Genomic DNA, 16817 nt, shown 5'->3' with positions numbered 1-16817 from the left:
GGGCATAATTATGTATAAAGGACATAAGAAATGCCATCTAAATCACTGCAGGGCGTCAGAAATGTGAAAATCATCACATTATTCAAGTTTTTTTATACATCAGCGTAAAACAAGGATTCGTTAATGAGCTAGGTGGTCACGTGACCCGTGACGCAACAAAAACTTTCCAAGGAGCCAGCGCTTGGGAATCTAATGTAAACAGGTTACCGAAATGGACACCATCGACAGTGACATTCCCGATGTTTCACAGAGATGTGAAGTTAGACCCTATCAATTCGAACCGATAGCTGGAAATTCACATGAACATGGATCTTGTCTTTACTCTGACGGGTCAGATGATTCTGAGAGTGAGAGTTCATTCAGCCCTCATGAAACTGAAAGCGGTCGGCTGGATAACACTTCCTGGTAAGTTAAAAACAATTCTGCTCAAAGGCTAATGATCTGTTGAAAGAAGTATTATTTTTGTATCATACATTGAAAGTTCATCATAGATCTAGCTAAAGTCTGTTGCAAGCTAGTTTTTTTTTTGCTGATATTTTTCGAGATCGATTGAGATACAATGCTTCCAGAGTCCGAGATGAAAACATTCAAAATGGCGAAACGAGTCAGAATTATGATAATCAATAATTGATACACCCAAAATTATAATACTAATCCTTACCTCGGCTTTCAGTCGCTTAGCGCAGAGGTCTTCAACGGGGGGGTCGTGAAATCGCACCGGATCACTCATATCAACAAAAATATTCCTGCCCTGTCCCCTGGCCTCTGTGCAGGGATGCAAACAGCGCGCCTTTCGGCAGATGCCGCCTTTTTCACGGCTGAATCGCGCAGATCCGATTTTTTTAAAAAAAATAGCGATATTAATTCATGAAACATGAAGTATAAGGATGAGAAAAAAAAACAGTTTAAATCGGGAAGCTGCGCACATTTGTGCAGCCTGGCGCAAATGTGCGCAGCTTCCCGATTTAAACTGTTTTTTTTTTTCTCATCCTTATACTTCCTGTTTCATGAATTAATATCGCTCAGTACCTGAGTATTAATGTTGAAAGAATCCTCAGTGAAATGGTCCGAACACAGTTTGTGGGAAACAGTAGGTGCAAAGTTTTTTCAACAGGTGTTCTGTAAAGTTATCCTACCTCTTGGATTTGTCCTACCAAGCCTACTGCGCATGCGCGAAGCCAACTGCGCATGCGCAGGTGAGCCCACACTTTCCTCAGCTTCGGGTCCTTGGGGAATGCAAAAAAACTTACTCCAGGGCATTTCCCATTGGAATTATTGCAACCATAAGCAGCACAATACACCATGATGTCCAATGTACTTTAAAGACTATAAAAACAAATTTCTTGTCATCCACTTCTCCATTCATCTACCCGCTTGTGCTGTGCCCGAAAGTTTTTGTGACGTATGATCACGTGACAGCGGCTCTTCCGGTTGCAAAAAAAATGCATATCGGAAGTCGAGCAGAAATGCCATATAATCATCACGAATATAACGATTTTGCTGAATTTAATAGATGATTTTGTATTTGTTGATGCAGTTAATTCATATTTTTAATGGAAAGAAACTGATATAGCGTGCTTTTATGTTTCATGTCCCATATCCTTTAACATCAGATTTTCACACAAGTCCTAAAAGTAGATAAATAGAACCCAGTTTAACAAATGAGACACAAATATTATACTTGGTCATTTATTTATTGAGGAAAATGATCCAATATTACATATCTGTGAGTGGCAAAAGTATGTGAACCTTTGCTTTCAGTATCTGGTGTGACCCCCTTGTGCAGCAATAACTGCAACTAAACGTTTGCGGTAACTGTTGATCAGTCCTGCACACCGGCTTGGAGGAATTTTAGCCCGTTCCTCCGTACAGAACAGCTTCAACTCTGGGATGTTGGTGGGCTTCCTCACATGAACTGCTCGCTTCAGGTCCTTCCACAACATTTCGATTGGATTAAGGTCAGGACTTTGACTTGGCCATTCCAAAACATTCACTTTATTCTTCTTTAACCATTCTTTGGTAGAACAACTTGTGTGCTTAGGGTCGTTGTCTTGCTGCATGACCCACCTTCTCTTGAGATTCAGTTCATGGACAGATGTCCTGACATTTTCCTTTAGAATTCGCTGGTATAATTCAGAATTCATTGTTCCATCAATGATGGCAAGCCGTCCTGGCCCAGATGCAGCAAAACAGGCACAAACCATGATACTACCACCACCATGTTTCACAGATGGGATAAGGTTCTTATGCTGGAATGCAGTCTTTTCCTTTCTCCAAACATCACGCTTCTCATTTAAACCAAAAAGTTCTATTTTGGTCTCATCCGTCCACAAAACAATTTTCCAATAGCCTTCTGGCTTGTCCACGTGATCTTTAGCAAACTGCAGACGAGCAGCAATGTTCTTTTTGGAGAGCAGTGGCTTTCTCCTTGCAACCCTGCCATGCACACCATTGTTGTTCAGTGTTCTCCTGATGGTGGACTCATGAACATTAACATTAGCCAATGTGAGAGAGGCCGTCAGTTGCTTAGAAGTTACCCTGGGGTCCTTTGTGACCTCGCCGACTATTGCACGCCTTGCTCTTGGAGTGATCTTTGTTGGTCGACCACTCCTGGGGAGGGTAACAATGGTCTTGAATTTCCTCCATTTGTACACAATCTGTCTGACTGTGGATTGGTGGAGTCCAAACTCTTTAGAGATGGTTTTGTAACCTTTTCCAGCCTGATGAGCATCAACAACGCTTTTTCTGAGGTCCTCAGAAATCTCCTTTGTTCATGCCATGATACACTTCCACAAACATGTTGTGAAGATTAGACTATCTTTAAATAAAACAGGGTGCCCACTCACACCTGATTGTCATCCCATTGATTGAAAACACCTGACTCTAATTTCACCTTCAAGTTAACTGCTAATCCTAGAGGTTCACATACTTTTGCCACTCACAGATATGTAATATTGGATCATTTTCCTCAATAAATAAATGACCAAGTGTAATATTTTTGTCTCATTTGTTTAACTGGGTTCTCTTTATCTACTTTTAGGACTTATGTGAAAATCTGATGATGTTTTAGGTCATATTTATGCAGAAATATAGAAAATTTTAAAGGCTTCACAAACTTTCAAGCACCACTGTATAACACACTTCCTGTTTGCATGGTGAAACAAATTCATTAGTTCGCCTTTTGAACATCATGCAAGATATCACAAATCCTTTCGCAAGTCAATTGGCTAAAACAGTGTGCCTTTCAGTTTTGTTCTTCTCTGGGCACCCCACACACACACACCAATTTTGACACAGATGGGTGAAACTATATATCGGGCAGAAGTCTCAATGACGTGGGGGCGCTATGGAGTCCCCTGGACACACTCTGGGTCAAGCCTCTATCCCTGAGTAACGGTAACCAGGACTGATGTGAATACCAAATTTCATGAGTCTAAGTTTTTATGCCTCCGCCACCCAGGGCTCTACAGTGCGCACGTTTCATTCGCATTTGTGAGCGAATTTTTCAGCATGCGAACGACGAAAAAAAACGCGGATTCGTGCGAGGGCTTCTTGCGGCCGACAATTTAGGAAAGCACTGAGCACAGACGCGACGAGTTTAACATTCTAAAATGTATCAAACGATAAACCGCAAAGTATGTAAATCCAGCGCTGGATAGCCTACCTAATGTAGTGTAACGAATAACGGCCTGTATTGTTGTGTGTGTGTGTGTTCTGCCTGCGCCTTGCTCCCTGTCTGTAGTTGCTTGCGCCCCTGTCTTGCACCTGCGGTGGTTCCCATGGTAGCCGGGGGGAGTAAAAAAGTTAGATTTTTTTGCCGTTCTGCCACATCTTTCTGTGATTGCCCCTCTTTCCCACGGCTGTATGTTGTGGGTGTGGCATTAGGTGGGAAAAGTGCTTTTTAGGGATTCATCAGATCATTCAGCTGAGAGATAACTGAGAGCTGGTTCGGACCAAGCTGAGAAATATATTCGCTATGCAGAGAATAACGGCGTTTTTTAAAAACAGTGATGGTGGAAACCAGAATAAAAGAACGGACGAGGAAGAAAGTGTAGTGAAGAAAGCTAGAACGACGGGAGAAGGCACGGGAAAATTATATAATGAGATGGAAAGCACACACCCCAGTGCAAACATTTAGATGGGAACATACAACACAGCAGAAAAACAAATAATATACAGTTTATACAAATGGTGCATGTCACAACACAGCAGAAAAACAAAGAATATATACACAACTGGGCGTGTTGAGTTGCAGATGTTAATTGCACATTAGTTATAGAAACTCAGTTCAGCTACAAAACTCAGGATATTGCACTGTATTTGGTATTGCATTGTATTGGGTATGGATGTAAAAGTGTAGAAATATAAATATAAAATATACAAAAGCTATAAAAACTAAAAAGTTGCTGTGTGCGGTTGCACTGTAATAAGTATTGCACTGTATCAGGTAAGTGTGAGAATATTGCCCTTTTAGGTCCTTGTTGGTGCATTGTTGCACCTGCCAGAAGTGGCATCAGTCAGCGCATGTAATTAGCCTTTTTCACATTACGCCACTTGCAGAAGAACCTCACATCTGTTTCCAGCCTTTTGAATGGAAGAAGAGGCGGCATGCTAATCTGCTGGCTAACAAGTAGCAACCATAGAAAGTCAGTAAACTTCCTTTCCAAAACAAGGCAGATAGGTGACTGGAATGGTCGCTAACAATACGTAATGATAAACAACAATGCACAATATTATCATCAAGCTTATCTGTGAATGACACAGTTTTGTTAACATATGTTGCCGCTGTATACCTCTTCTTCCATTCAAAAGGCTGAAAACGGATATGAGTTCCCCTGCAAGTGACGTAATGTGAAAAAGACTAATTGTTCAAGGTGGTTATGGCCTGTGGGAAAAAACTGTTTTTGAGTCTGTTGGTCCTTGCTTTGATGCACCTGTAACGCCTGCTTGAGGGCAGCGAGTCAAAGAACTCGGAGCCAGGGTGGGAGCTGTCCTTGATGATGTTGTTAGCTCCGCTGAGCTCTGCTCTCTGTTTAGCTACTGTTTGTTCATTCATTCATTCATTCATTCTCAATTGAATTTTGCGTTTTATGTGTTGGTGTGTCTAAGGTTTGCGCTGCAATAAACCTTTAAAATGAAAACCTGCTTGTGCCCCCATTTTTTTTTCCCTGTGCTCCTAAAATTTTTAACTTATGAGCACGTGTGCTCCTGAAAAAAGAACTTAGTGCAGAGCCCTGCCGCCACCGTAAGGTGCAGGAGGCATTATGTTTTCGGGTTGTCCATGCGTGCGTCCGTCAGTCCCGAAACCTTGTGAACTCGATATCTCAAAGGCTAATGAAAGGAATTTCACCAAACTTTCACCATTTGTGCACTTTGGGACAAACATGAACTGATTAGATTTTGAGGTTAAAAGGTCTGAGTTCAAGGTCACTGTGAGGTCAAATCTCTGTACGAAAACCTTGTGAATACAGTATCTCCAAGGCAAATGAAAGGAGTTTCACCAAACTTTCACCATTTGTGCGCTTTGGGGCAAACATGAACTGATTAGATTTTGAGGTTAAAAGGTCACAGGTCAAGATTACTGTGAGGTCAAATGTCCATCCCCAAATCACAGCTTAATAAGGTGTGTAGTCTACCAGGCAGAGGCGTCTCCATCGATGCCGTTGGCGTCGAGTTCTATCCAGTTAGGCAATGGAATCATTACTGTCCAGGTCCAAATGGTGGCGCTATACCAGAGGGTCAAATTGGTCATGTGGATTTCATCAGAACCATCATATCCTATTACCTGTGAATTTTTAGCCATATCAGGCAATGCACGGTGAATTTATGACACGATTCCTGTTTGCATGGCGAAACATAAATTTATTGGTTCGCCATTTCAACATCTTGCAAGTTATCGCAAATCCCTTCACAATTTAACATCAGCAACATCTTGACATGATGTATACCAAATATGGCATGGATCCAACAAACCACTTATGGCCCTTTTCCACTACCCTTTTTCAGCTCGCTTCAGCTCACTTCAGCCCGACACGGCTCGCGTTTTGACTACCTTAGAGCAGCACGACTCAGCTCGCTTCAGCCCTGCTTAGCCCCTAAAACTCGCACCGTTTTGGAGTGGGGCTGAAGCGAGCCGAGTGAGGCTGGGGGCGTGAGCAGACACTCCCCTGTGCACTGATTGGTGAGGAGTGTCCTCACATGCCCACACACGCCCCGCGAGCACGCTGGGATCTGTAAACACCGCAAACCCGGAAGAAGAATAATTACGAATTATGAGAATTTCTGAAGCCTTATGCGCCTCGCCTCATCTATACGCTCTTGCCAGTATCTGTTGGCGTTGTCGGTGACAACAAGCCACAGCACCAAGACCAGCAACACTAACGACTCCATGTCCTCCATGTTTATTGTTTACTATTCAGGTCGTGAGACTACCGCTTAAAAGCTCACTGATGTCACTGTTTGCGCTGCTTAACGACATCACGTGACGTCCACCCACTTTCGCTAACTCCACCCAATGTGTCCACCCACTTCCAGCCAGCACGGTTCAGCGCGGTTGTAGTCAAAATGCAACTCCAACAGCCCCGCTCAGCTCGACTCTGCTCGACTCAGCACGGCACGGCTCAGCCGCGTTTGTAGTGGAAAAGTGGCATTAGGAAGGGTACATCGAAATGTAACAGATGTTTTGTAATGGATTCATTACTGTCCTTGTCCAAATGGTGGCGCTATACCAGAGGGTGTCTTTGGTCATGTGGATATCTTCAGAACCGTGAGATCCTATAACCTGTGAAGTTTGAGCTGTATCAGGCAATGCATGGTGAATTTATGACTCACTTCCTGTTTGCGTGGCATAACGTATAAATTTATTGGTTCACCATTTCAGCATCTTGCAGCATATTGCAAATCCCTTCGCAATTTACAGTCAGTAACATCTTGACATGACGTACTTTTTGGATCCAACAAACCGCCTAGGAGGAGTTCGTTAAAAAGTAACACGTGTCAAAACGCACAAAACCAAAGATCTCACTTCCTGTTGAGTATGGCTGATCCAGTGTATCAGCAGTTGTGTTCATCTCGGGACACTCCACACACCTCCCAAATTTGACACGGATAGCTTAAACTATTTACCAGACAGGAGTCTCCATGACCTATGGGGGTGCTGTGGAGTCCCCCGGACACACCTGGGGTCAAGCCCCTATGGATGAGTTTTGGTGCACATGACTGACGTGTGGACCAAATTTCATGAGTTTTCAAATATTTCCAAAGTGTCATCTGTATTTTTGAACTAGGTAGCGCTATGGAGTTAATGAAGCCTACCTAGACTGATTTACCTTATCAACTCAAATTATATCAGAGGACAAATGTGTCTGCAAAATTCCATGAGATTTTATCCATCGTAAGTCCCTCAAAACAACGTGGGAAAATTTCAAAATCTCACATTCCATCCAGCATGGCTGACTTCCTGTTGCGTGGAGTCAAATACAACCAAGTGATCTTTGTCCTGTATCACAAGAGTATAGATCACACCAAATCTCATGCCAATCCGAGCAACTTCATCTCAACCATAGCTTGTTCTCGGGGGCGCTATAGAGCTCTGGGACCACGCCCAGTCCCTTGCTCAGTGTAACTTCGTGATTTTATGCACAATTGATCAGTGTGCCAAAATTTGTGAGTTTTTGAGCATCACAAATGCCTCAAAAACGAGTTTCCGCACAGAGGAAAAAAACAATAATAAGAAAACAGACTGAAAATAGGGCTTTACACGAGCAAATACACGTTCCGCCAGCGTGGAACGAGCGCCTTCCACCAGCGTGGATCGAGCGCCTTCCGCCAGCGTTGATCGAGCGCCTTCCGCCAGCGTTGATCGAGCGCCTTCCGCCAGCGTTGATCGAGCGCCTTCCGTCAGCGTTGAACGAGCGCCTTCCGTCAGCGTTGAACGAGCGCCTTCCGTCAGCGTTGATCGAGCGCCTTCCGCCAGCGTTGATCGAGCGCCTTCCGCCAGCGTTGATCGAGCGCCTTCCATAAATGTTGAATGAGCGCCTTCCGCCAGCGTTGAATGAGCGCCTTCCGCCAGCGTTGATCGAGCGCCTTCCGCCAGCGTTGATCGAGCGCCTTCCGTCAGCGTTGATCGAGCGCCTTCCGTCAGCGTTGAACGAGCGCCTTCCATAAATGTTGAATGAGCGCCTTCCGCCAGCGTTGAATGAGCGCCTTCCGTCAGCGTTGATCGAGCACCTTCCGTCAGCGTTGAACGAGCGCCTTCCATAAATGTTGAATGAGCGCCTTCCGCCAGCGTTGAATGAGCGCCTTCCGCCAGCGTTGATCGAGCGCCTTCCGTCAGCATTGATCGAGCGCCTTCCGTCAGCGTGAAACGAGCGTCTTCCATAAATGTTGAACGAGCGCCTTCTGTCAGCGTTGAACGAGCGCCTTCCATAAATGTTGAACGAGCGCCTTCCGCCAGCGTGGAACGAGCGCCTTCCGCCAGCGTGGAACGAGCGCCTTCCGCCAGCGTTGATCGAGCGCCTTCCGCCAGCGTTGATCGAGCGCCTTCCGCCAGCGTTGATCGAGCGCCTTCCGTCAGCGTTGATCGAGCGCCTTCCGTCAGCGTTGAATGAGCGCCTTCCATAAATGTTGATCGAGCGCCTTCCGCCAGCGTTGATCGAGCGCCTTCCGCCAGCGTTGATCGAGCGCCTTCCGCCAGCGTTGATCGAGCGCCTTCCGTCAGCGTTGATCGAGCGCCTTCCGTCAGCGTTGAACGAGCGCCTTCTGTAAACGTTGAAGGAGCTCCTTCTGTAAACATGAAACCGACCGCCTCTATTCAGAAAACTTCACCATATCAATGCTGACATTTTACGTGCAGCGTCGGCCATACACGTCCCTTTGAACAAGCTGTTGCTATAGAAACGATGATGCATTAAAGTGCGCCTGTTAATATACCGACAGAGCTGCTGTTCTAGAAAATTAACCACCACCTTCTGACCTCTTTCAGGTGCTGTTGCTTTTTTAAGCGGAGGAAGAGGAAAGGCCTGCAGCGGCACAAGTGAAGAGCTGAAGGGTGGACAGGGACAAACGGAACAGAGACAGAGGGACGACTGGAGCGTGGAGCGCTCCTTTATCCTGTGTGCGCGCGCGCGCGTGTGATACTCGTCAGATCCGAAGAGTTTGACCTGCCACATGCTTTATAAGGAAACGAAGCGTATAGAGGAGTTACGTCTATAAACGTCTGAGACGCACAGAGAGACTGAGACTGACGGAGCGCGCGCGCGTGTGTGTGGTGATCATGAACGCAGATGGACGGTTTAATCCTGTATTTTAGATCACATTATCAGAGGACTTAAAGCAAATGTTTAAACGATGAGTGTTTTAATTTTACGGGATCAAAGTCGGAAACTGGGGGAGGAGACTACAGACTGTGATGCTCCGAGTCAGGAAACGCAAACCAGAATCACTCTGCTTCTGTAAAACACCTGGGGTTTGTTTTTGTTTGTTTGTTTGTTTGTTTGTTTTTTTAATGTAATTTAAAATTAAGTAGTTTTGGAGTTCTCCTATCCCTGAGTTGAACCGTTTTATTCATGTTGTAGTGTTTGTTCTCTCTCTCTCTCTCTCTCTCTCTCTCTCTCTCAAACGCTCTTGTATTTGTTTGTTTGTTTATTTGTTTTTCCTTTTCTTGTCCTCATGGATGATGTAGCGCAGTGGCTGGACTCAGGTACTGTGGAAGATGGAGAGATAGACACACCCTGCTTCTCAATACTGTTTTTAACTCACGCGCTTTTTTTCATATATATATACACACACGCACACTGGGTCGACACCCCACTTCCTCTGACCATGTTTTCTTTTTTTCTTTTTTTTTTTAAACAGGAACACAGAGTTTTCTCAACAGAAAGAACGTCATTGCTGAAATGAGTTCCTTAGAAAGGTGTACAGTCCGTTTCTTGTTCTCCCCCTTCCCCCCCCCCCACACACACACACAGAGACAGAGTCATATCTGATTCATAATATGCTCGCTCGCAAAAATAAATTAAATTCATTAATTCATGTGTATCAAAGGAGCTGTTGATGGAAGTCCAACGAGGAAGTGCGTATCTGTCCTGGATTTTGCGATGCCATCGAAAGGTGTTTTATTTGGATCATAAAAGCAACTTAAGATTCCAAATCGATGTATAAAGCTAAAGGATTTCTCCAGTATACACCAAACCTTATCCACTTATCCGGTTCCATTTATCAGGCTTTAAGCTTCCCGTTAGTTTATCCCACAGCTGCACCGGCTTCAACTCGCTTTATCCAGCGCTCAGTTTCTCAGTAGGTCAGACTGTAACTCCAACTACAGACAGATTGCGGGCACGAAGATATGAAGTTTATCTTCGAGTGGTGAATGTGTATTTTTCAACATGAGAAGATAAACTTCATATCTTCGCACCACTGCGTATATTCTTTATATCGTATGAACACATCCACAAAACAAAAAATATGCAAGTTAATCAAAAGAATTCTAATATTTTCCCGGTGACTAGGCGTGCGTTGTCAAAACACTGGGAGTGACTTCGTCTGAGTGAAATATCATGAATTATTATCCATACAGAAACCGTTTTCGATGGAATAAAAACGTGTTCTATTCCCATCTAGCAGGTTCCATTCATTTGGCTCGATAGCATGCGATATTGTTCGCATATCGCTTATCCTACATGTATTACGTCACTCTACCCAATGGAGAATGAGCGTTGGATATGGTTTACGATATTGCACGGTTGTCAAGGCAACATGACGTCACACATCGGAGACGTAAAACTTGCGCGCTAGAGAATGACTGGGACAATTTGTAAACAAACATGGCCGCCAGGTTCGCTTCGTTACAAAAAATACAGAAGATTTTGAGAGAATTTTGAAAGAGAACGACGCATTGAAGACTCGTCTTTGACTCGTTCACCGTCATGCTCGCTGAATGGAGTATATCTGATAGACCACGAAAAAAACCCAGACAATATTCTTTAAATATGTCACTCAGATCCGTGATGTATTTCGTCTGAAAAATGCGAGTTTTTCAACATGAGAAGATAAACTTCAAGCCAGCGTGTGATTTTTCTTATTATATCGACACGTTCACAAACAAAAAGTCCCCAAATTTATCAAAACAACACAACTCTCTCACCGATTTCCTCACGAGTGACAGAGATTTATATCCCGGTTTTGGTTCTCAGTGTCCCGGATGGAGCTCGGATGAAAAACACTCGCGTCGATATAATCAACAGGTTTAAAGAGCAGCTTTTTGGCTAACTTCATCTCTACAGCTAAATAGATACATCAAGCTAAAGAGTCGCTATCTCACTAACTTTATCTCCTTATCCAGCTGTTTCTCACAGTTATCCTACAACTATATATCACAACAGTAAAGTGAACGAAATGTCGATTTTTATCAGTCGATATTTTCAGAGACGCGTCTTTTAATCTCCTCGGCTGATTATTTCGTTCGTTATTTCAGTAAAACCAACTCGACTGAAGATCGTGAGATAACAGGACAGAAATAATAACACGAATCCTGCATTCACACCAACAAGCAACAAACAATTCGACGATGATGATTTCGCTCTTGTGGGCGTGGCCTGTCCAGCTAATTCCAGTCCAAAATGGTGATCCCGAATACTGCACAAGCGGCTGTATCATTACTACACATCACTACGTTTTGTTTAAAATCTATCTGGATTTCGTAATAACACTGAGGAAAATATAAAGCTGCATTTATAACAAGTTTTCATTTCACCAGTTTGTGAAAATTGAGCAAAATCTCCAGGATAAATATTTCTTCCGCTGTTAATCTACTAATTATCGGATTAATACTAGCGCACGAGCTAGCGTAGATTCTGACTGGCTTCTTTAACCTCATGAAGGCCAAGCGAAATCGCAAATGAGGACTTGTTCATTTTACCACTTTTGCCATGGATTTAAACACAATCAAAAGAATTTGTGATCTTGAGTTAACAGGACAGAAATGGACTTGTTTGGACTTCCATGCTAGTTTTCTTCTTACAACCTGAATTTTCAAAAATAATAGACGTGTTTGTTCTTTCGCTCAGAGCAGTGTGGGATCTCTACCTCTAACAGAAGTTAACAGAACTTTCTTACGGTACCTTTACCTCGTTCTGCTGGCTAATTAGCACACCAGCTAGCACGCTAGCTAGCCAGCAGAATGACGTAAAGTTAAGAAAGTTCTCTTAACCAGTGTTGGTTAGCTAACTACAGCGCATCATTCACTAGCGAGCATATTACTTAGGATTTTTAAATATATTCACCTCTTTTAGCTGTCGTAAATTAATTACAAGGAAAATAAGTCATGCTTTCAGAGGAGGGGAAAAAGACAAAAATAGTAAATAAACGAATGCAAAATAAAATGCAATTGAAAAGGCAGATTTTTAAATATTGTATCATAATATAAACTTACTTTTTTTTAAAAAACTGAAGCATTGTGCTGCTTCATTGCTCATGTTTACATGTATTTATTTCTTAGAAGGCTGTGGTTTTGTTTCTTATGAACTATGTACAATCACATCCAGCTTCTAGCAGGCTAGCTAGCGTAAAATGCCGACTAGCATAATGTTATGTGAAATTCTGATCTACGTGGAGTCCAGAGGCTGTGCGTGTTCCTCTGTTCATCTATTTGTCCATTTTTTGTGTCACACAAATCATTTCCTCAAGGATAAATGGGTAGGTTATGTTAACTAGCTAGCGTAAAATGCCGACTAGTGTAACAATGAAGTTACGTTAAATTCTGATCTACGTGGAGCCCAGACGCTGTGTGCTCCTCTATTCATCTATTTGTCCATTTTGTTATATAACGCAAATCATTTCCTCAAGGATAAATGGATAGCTGTTGTGTTAATATTAAGTACCTAGCTAGCGTAAAATGCTGACTAGTGTAACGATTGAAATTGTTAAATTCTGATCGACATGGAGTCCAGAGGCTGTGCGTGCTTCTCTGTTCATCTATTTGTCTATTTTTGAGAACACATCATTTCCTCAAGGATAAATAGATAGCTGTTGTGTTAATTTTAGCTAGCTAGCATAAAATGCCAACTAGTGTAATGAAGTTACGTTAAATTCTGATCTATGTGGAGTCCAGAGGCCGTGCATACTTCTGTTTGTCCATTTTTTATGTAACGCAAATGATTTCCTCAAGGATAAATAGGTAGCGGTTGTGTTAATATTAACTACCTAGCCAGCGTAAAATGCTGACTATTGTAATGATGAAATTACGTTAAATTCTGATCTACGTGGAGTCTAGAGGCTGTACATGCTCCTCTGTTCATCTATTTGTCCATTTCTGAGATAACGCAAATCATTTCCTCAAGGATAAATAGGTAGCTGTTGTGTTAATTTTAACTAGCTAGCTAGCGTAAATTGCTGACTAGCAGAACGAAGAAATTACGTTAAATTCTGATACATGCGGAGTCCAGAGGCTGTGTTCCTCTTTTCATCTATTTGTCTGGATTTTTTTATGTAACGCAAATCATTTCCTCAAGGATAAATAGGTAGCCATTACGTTAATTTTAGCTAGCTAGCTAGCATAAGTTCTGGGTGCGGAAGTTAGCCAAATAAGGACAGCTGTTAATTCACTGTTCCGTAATTTATTGCTCGATTTTATTTAAGTGTCTTGTGTTTGTCCGTCCTCATTGGACCATGTTGCATTACCAAAGCGAATTGTTCACAATGTTCGCACAATAAAGCAACTTATTTTTTTATTATTTATTTATATTCCCCTCCCCCTCCCTTAGACATGACGAATAATACTCGAGGATGTCCTTCCTGGCTAATTAACCCCTCATTTAACTTTTTACAGTTCTGGTTTCCTGTTTATCGCTAATTAAGTGTCATGATTAAGACGCAGTGTGTTGGAGACAGTATTGAAGTGGGGCTGTGACATCTCTCTTCTTGTGAATTGCACTTTTGAGGGTAAAAAGAGAAAAAAGAAATATTTGACATTTAGGACAACGATCACAACTTAAAAGAAATAAAACCTCAATCTGAGGTCGTCTCTACGCCAGAACGCCAGACTCGTCTCCGCTGAAAGGACGACCGTGACGCTCGGGGGGTTTCCCGGAGACGGAAGAACGCATCTGATGTTTGTTGGTTTTCTTTTCTTTTTAATTCCTCCACAATAGATTTAACTGATCTGGGAAATAGTTTGTGCCTTTCGAAGTGAAGCGTTGAACACTACAGCGTTGCTCTCGGGCGTTTGTCCCCTGCGGGTTCCGTCTCTGAATTCTCTGCATCGGGAGTTTATCAAGAGAACCAGAGTGAGAACCAGAGTGTGCTGATTTACATGCTTATTAAAGTCAATGTTTTTCTTTCTTCCCTGGCTCATGCAATGATATTTATTCAGGATCGGGTATTTATTTCAGCATTGCTCAGGTTCATATCAAAATGGCAACCAATGAATGATTGATAAGGCGACTTATTCAACTTACAGGGTTGAACTTGGATTATTTTTTTAATACCTGATTTTTCAGACTTGTTTCAAATCCGTTGTATTGCTGTACTGGATGTTTGGGTTGATTTGATTTATTAAATTACGATAATCTCGATAACCGATTTGCCATCACCTCACCCCTCCATACAACTCGGTGTTGTCATGGTAACCTGTTTCATCCTCATTTTCCTATCCCCCCCCCACTCTTCTCCACTGCACTTCCCAAAGCTGTGCCCAAGTCTCAACCATCATTTTTTAAAGTTCTTTGGCCTTGACATGGCTTTAAAACTCTTCACCTCACAGCGAGATCATCATCCCCCCTCCTCATCGTACACGCCCACTTGTGTGCCCCCCCCTTAAGGATCGCTCCTGATTGGTGGAAGCAGGAAAGTAGGATGCAGAGAAGGTGGAGTTGAGGAGAAAGCGCACAGCTGAAGTATTTTACTTTCTTATTTCAGTCCTCGAGAGTTAAAATGAAAGTTTGATTTATTCTGTGATAACTAAATGCCTCATAAATAAAGTCTTTTATAAGATAGCCCTCATCTCGTCTTGTTTTTCTTTTACTTGGTTCAGGAAGTTATTTAAACCGTGTGCTGGATTTGATTTGTTTGTCGTCTCTGCAGTTTATTGTTCAGAATAATTTTTAGTCGGCTGTAGTTTTTATTTATTTGTAGGACAATAAAATGTGTTTTACCTGTTTAAAGTGATACCTCTCGAGTTCTGTTTCTAAAACGAGGGACATCATCTGTTAAAGATCAGCATGAATTAGACATCACTAATATCTAATTAAATCATCCGATTGCCCAGCTCCAGGCTGGATGGGTGGATTGAGTAGATAGATAGTTGGATGGATGGAATTAATAAACAGATTTATTGGATGGCTGGATTAAATAAATAGATGGTTAGATGTAAATTTGGATGGATGGAACAAGCATACAGATGGATAAATGGAATGAATGGATGGATGTTTAGATGGAATGAGTAGATGAAATGTATTGATAAATGGAATTAATAGATGGATGAATGGACAAGTGTAATTAATAGGTGGACGAATAAATGTAATTCATGGATTGATGGAACAGATGTTTAGAAGGAATGAGTAGATGGAATGGATGGATAAATGTAATGGATGGGTGGATGAATAAATGTAATTGATGGATGGATGTTTAAATGGAATGAGTAGATGGGATGTGTTGATAAATGGAAATAACTGATGGATGGAATGGGTAGATGATAGATGGATTATGGTGTAGTTGGATGGATGGAATAGAGTTGATGGGATGATACATAAATGGAATGAAGAGATTATTGGATGGATGGATGGATGGATGGATTACATTGACAGATTGTTGGTTATAAGATTGCTGGTTAGATTAATAGGTTAAATGATGGATGGATAGAATAGACTAATAATGTGTCTGGATAGATGGAGGGAAAGAAGGAAGATAGATGGATGAATGTAATGGATGGACAAGTTTGGTTGGTTTGAGGAATAGATTAAATGATGGATGGATTGACACATGTATAGAATGAACAGTTTAGTGAACAGACTGATGAATGGAAATTGAGTTGGTTGGATCTTTGGTTGGATGAACTGATTAAACACCTCTATTACTGGAAGGTTTGTTGAATGGATGAATGAAGAGATAAGATGGATGGAGTGATGGATGTGGATATTGAATTTTGGTCACTTCCTCTGGGTCACCATGCAGCTACTGGACATATGAAGAGAAAGACAAAACCTCACGATCCATGCTTATCATTTGAGAAAGATGGAGTAGATTCTTCCCAAACTTCTGTTCACTCATCCTTCAGTGGAGACATTTTCTTTCTTTCTGTAAGGAATAAAGTGTTTTGTATTATGCTGCTTTTTTTTTTTAAATTAGCTCTTGGATGTAGGAACTGGTGGTGTATTCAGGTCATGTTGGAGTTAGGACAGTGACGAGGTTTCCACCTGCTGTACACTGCAGTGATAAAGTGAGAACGTTTGACGACCACATTCCTCAGAGGTTGTGATGAAGGGATTATGAAGTATCTGCAAATATGGTGATATAATCATAAAACTGACTGAGTAATCCACTTCTGCACTCAGACTTGTATGAGACCCATTTCCACCCTGTGATTGGTAAATCATCAACCCTTTCACAGAAGTCACAAGTGTCGCTCAGGCATGATGGTGCAAAACTCCATGTGCAATCAGGAGCTATTTGGGCTTCAGCTTATTGAGTGGTGATGAAATTTGGAGATATTTGGGCTTTAGCTTATTGGGTTATTATGGATTTTGGTGATATTTGGGCTTCAGCTTATTGAGTAATTCTGGATTTAGGAGATATTTGGGTGTGGTAGCGGGGGCATGGTCAAG

The 16817-nt window shown here is 42.2% G+C and overlaps 1 protein-coding gene across 2 annotated transcripts in view; it reads left to right on the top strand.

The window, feature by feature from the left end:
• LOC132864365 (casein kinase I) overlaps positions 1 to 14990 on the top strand; it is a 71260-nt gene extending 56270 nt beyond the window's left edge. For both annotated transcript variants that reach the window (XM_060897781.1, XM_060897780.1), the window contains exon 11: positions 8984 to 14990. In XM_060897781.1, the coding sequence (XP_060753764.1) occupies positions 8984 to 9038 (55 nt within the window). In that variant the 3' untranslated portion in view covers positions 9039 to 14990. The remainder of the gene's footprint in view (positions 1 to 8983) is intronic.
• The last annotated feature ends 1827 nt before the right edge of the window (positions 14991 to 16817 follow it).

This window comes from Neoarius graeffei, chromosome 17 (genome assembly GCF_027579695.1).
Source record: "Neoarius graeffei isolate fNeoGra1 chromosome 17, fNeoGra1.pri, whole genome shotgun sequence".
Taxonomy (NCBI): domain Eukaryota; kingdom Metazoa; phylum Chordata; class Actinopteri; order Siluriformes; family Ariidae; genus Neoarius; species Neoarius graeffei.
Note: the sequence above shows the minus strand (reverse complement) of the source record. Positions and strands in the feature narration are given on the sequence as shown.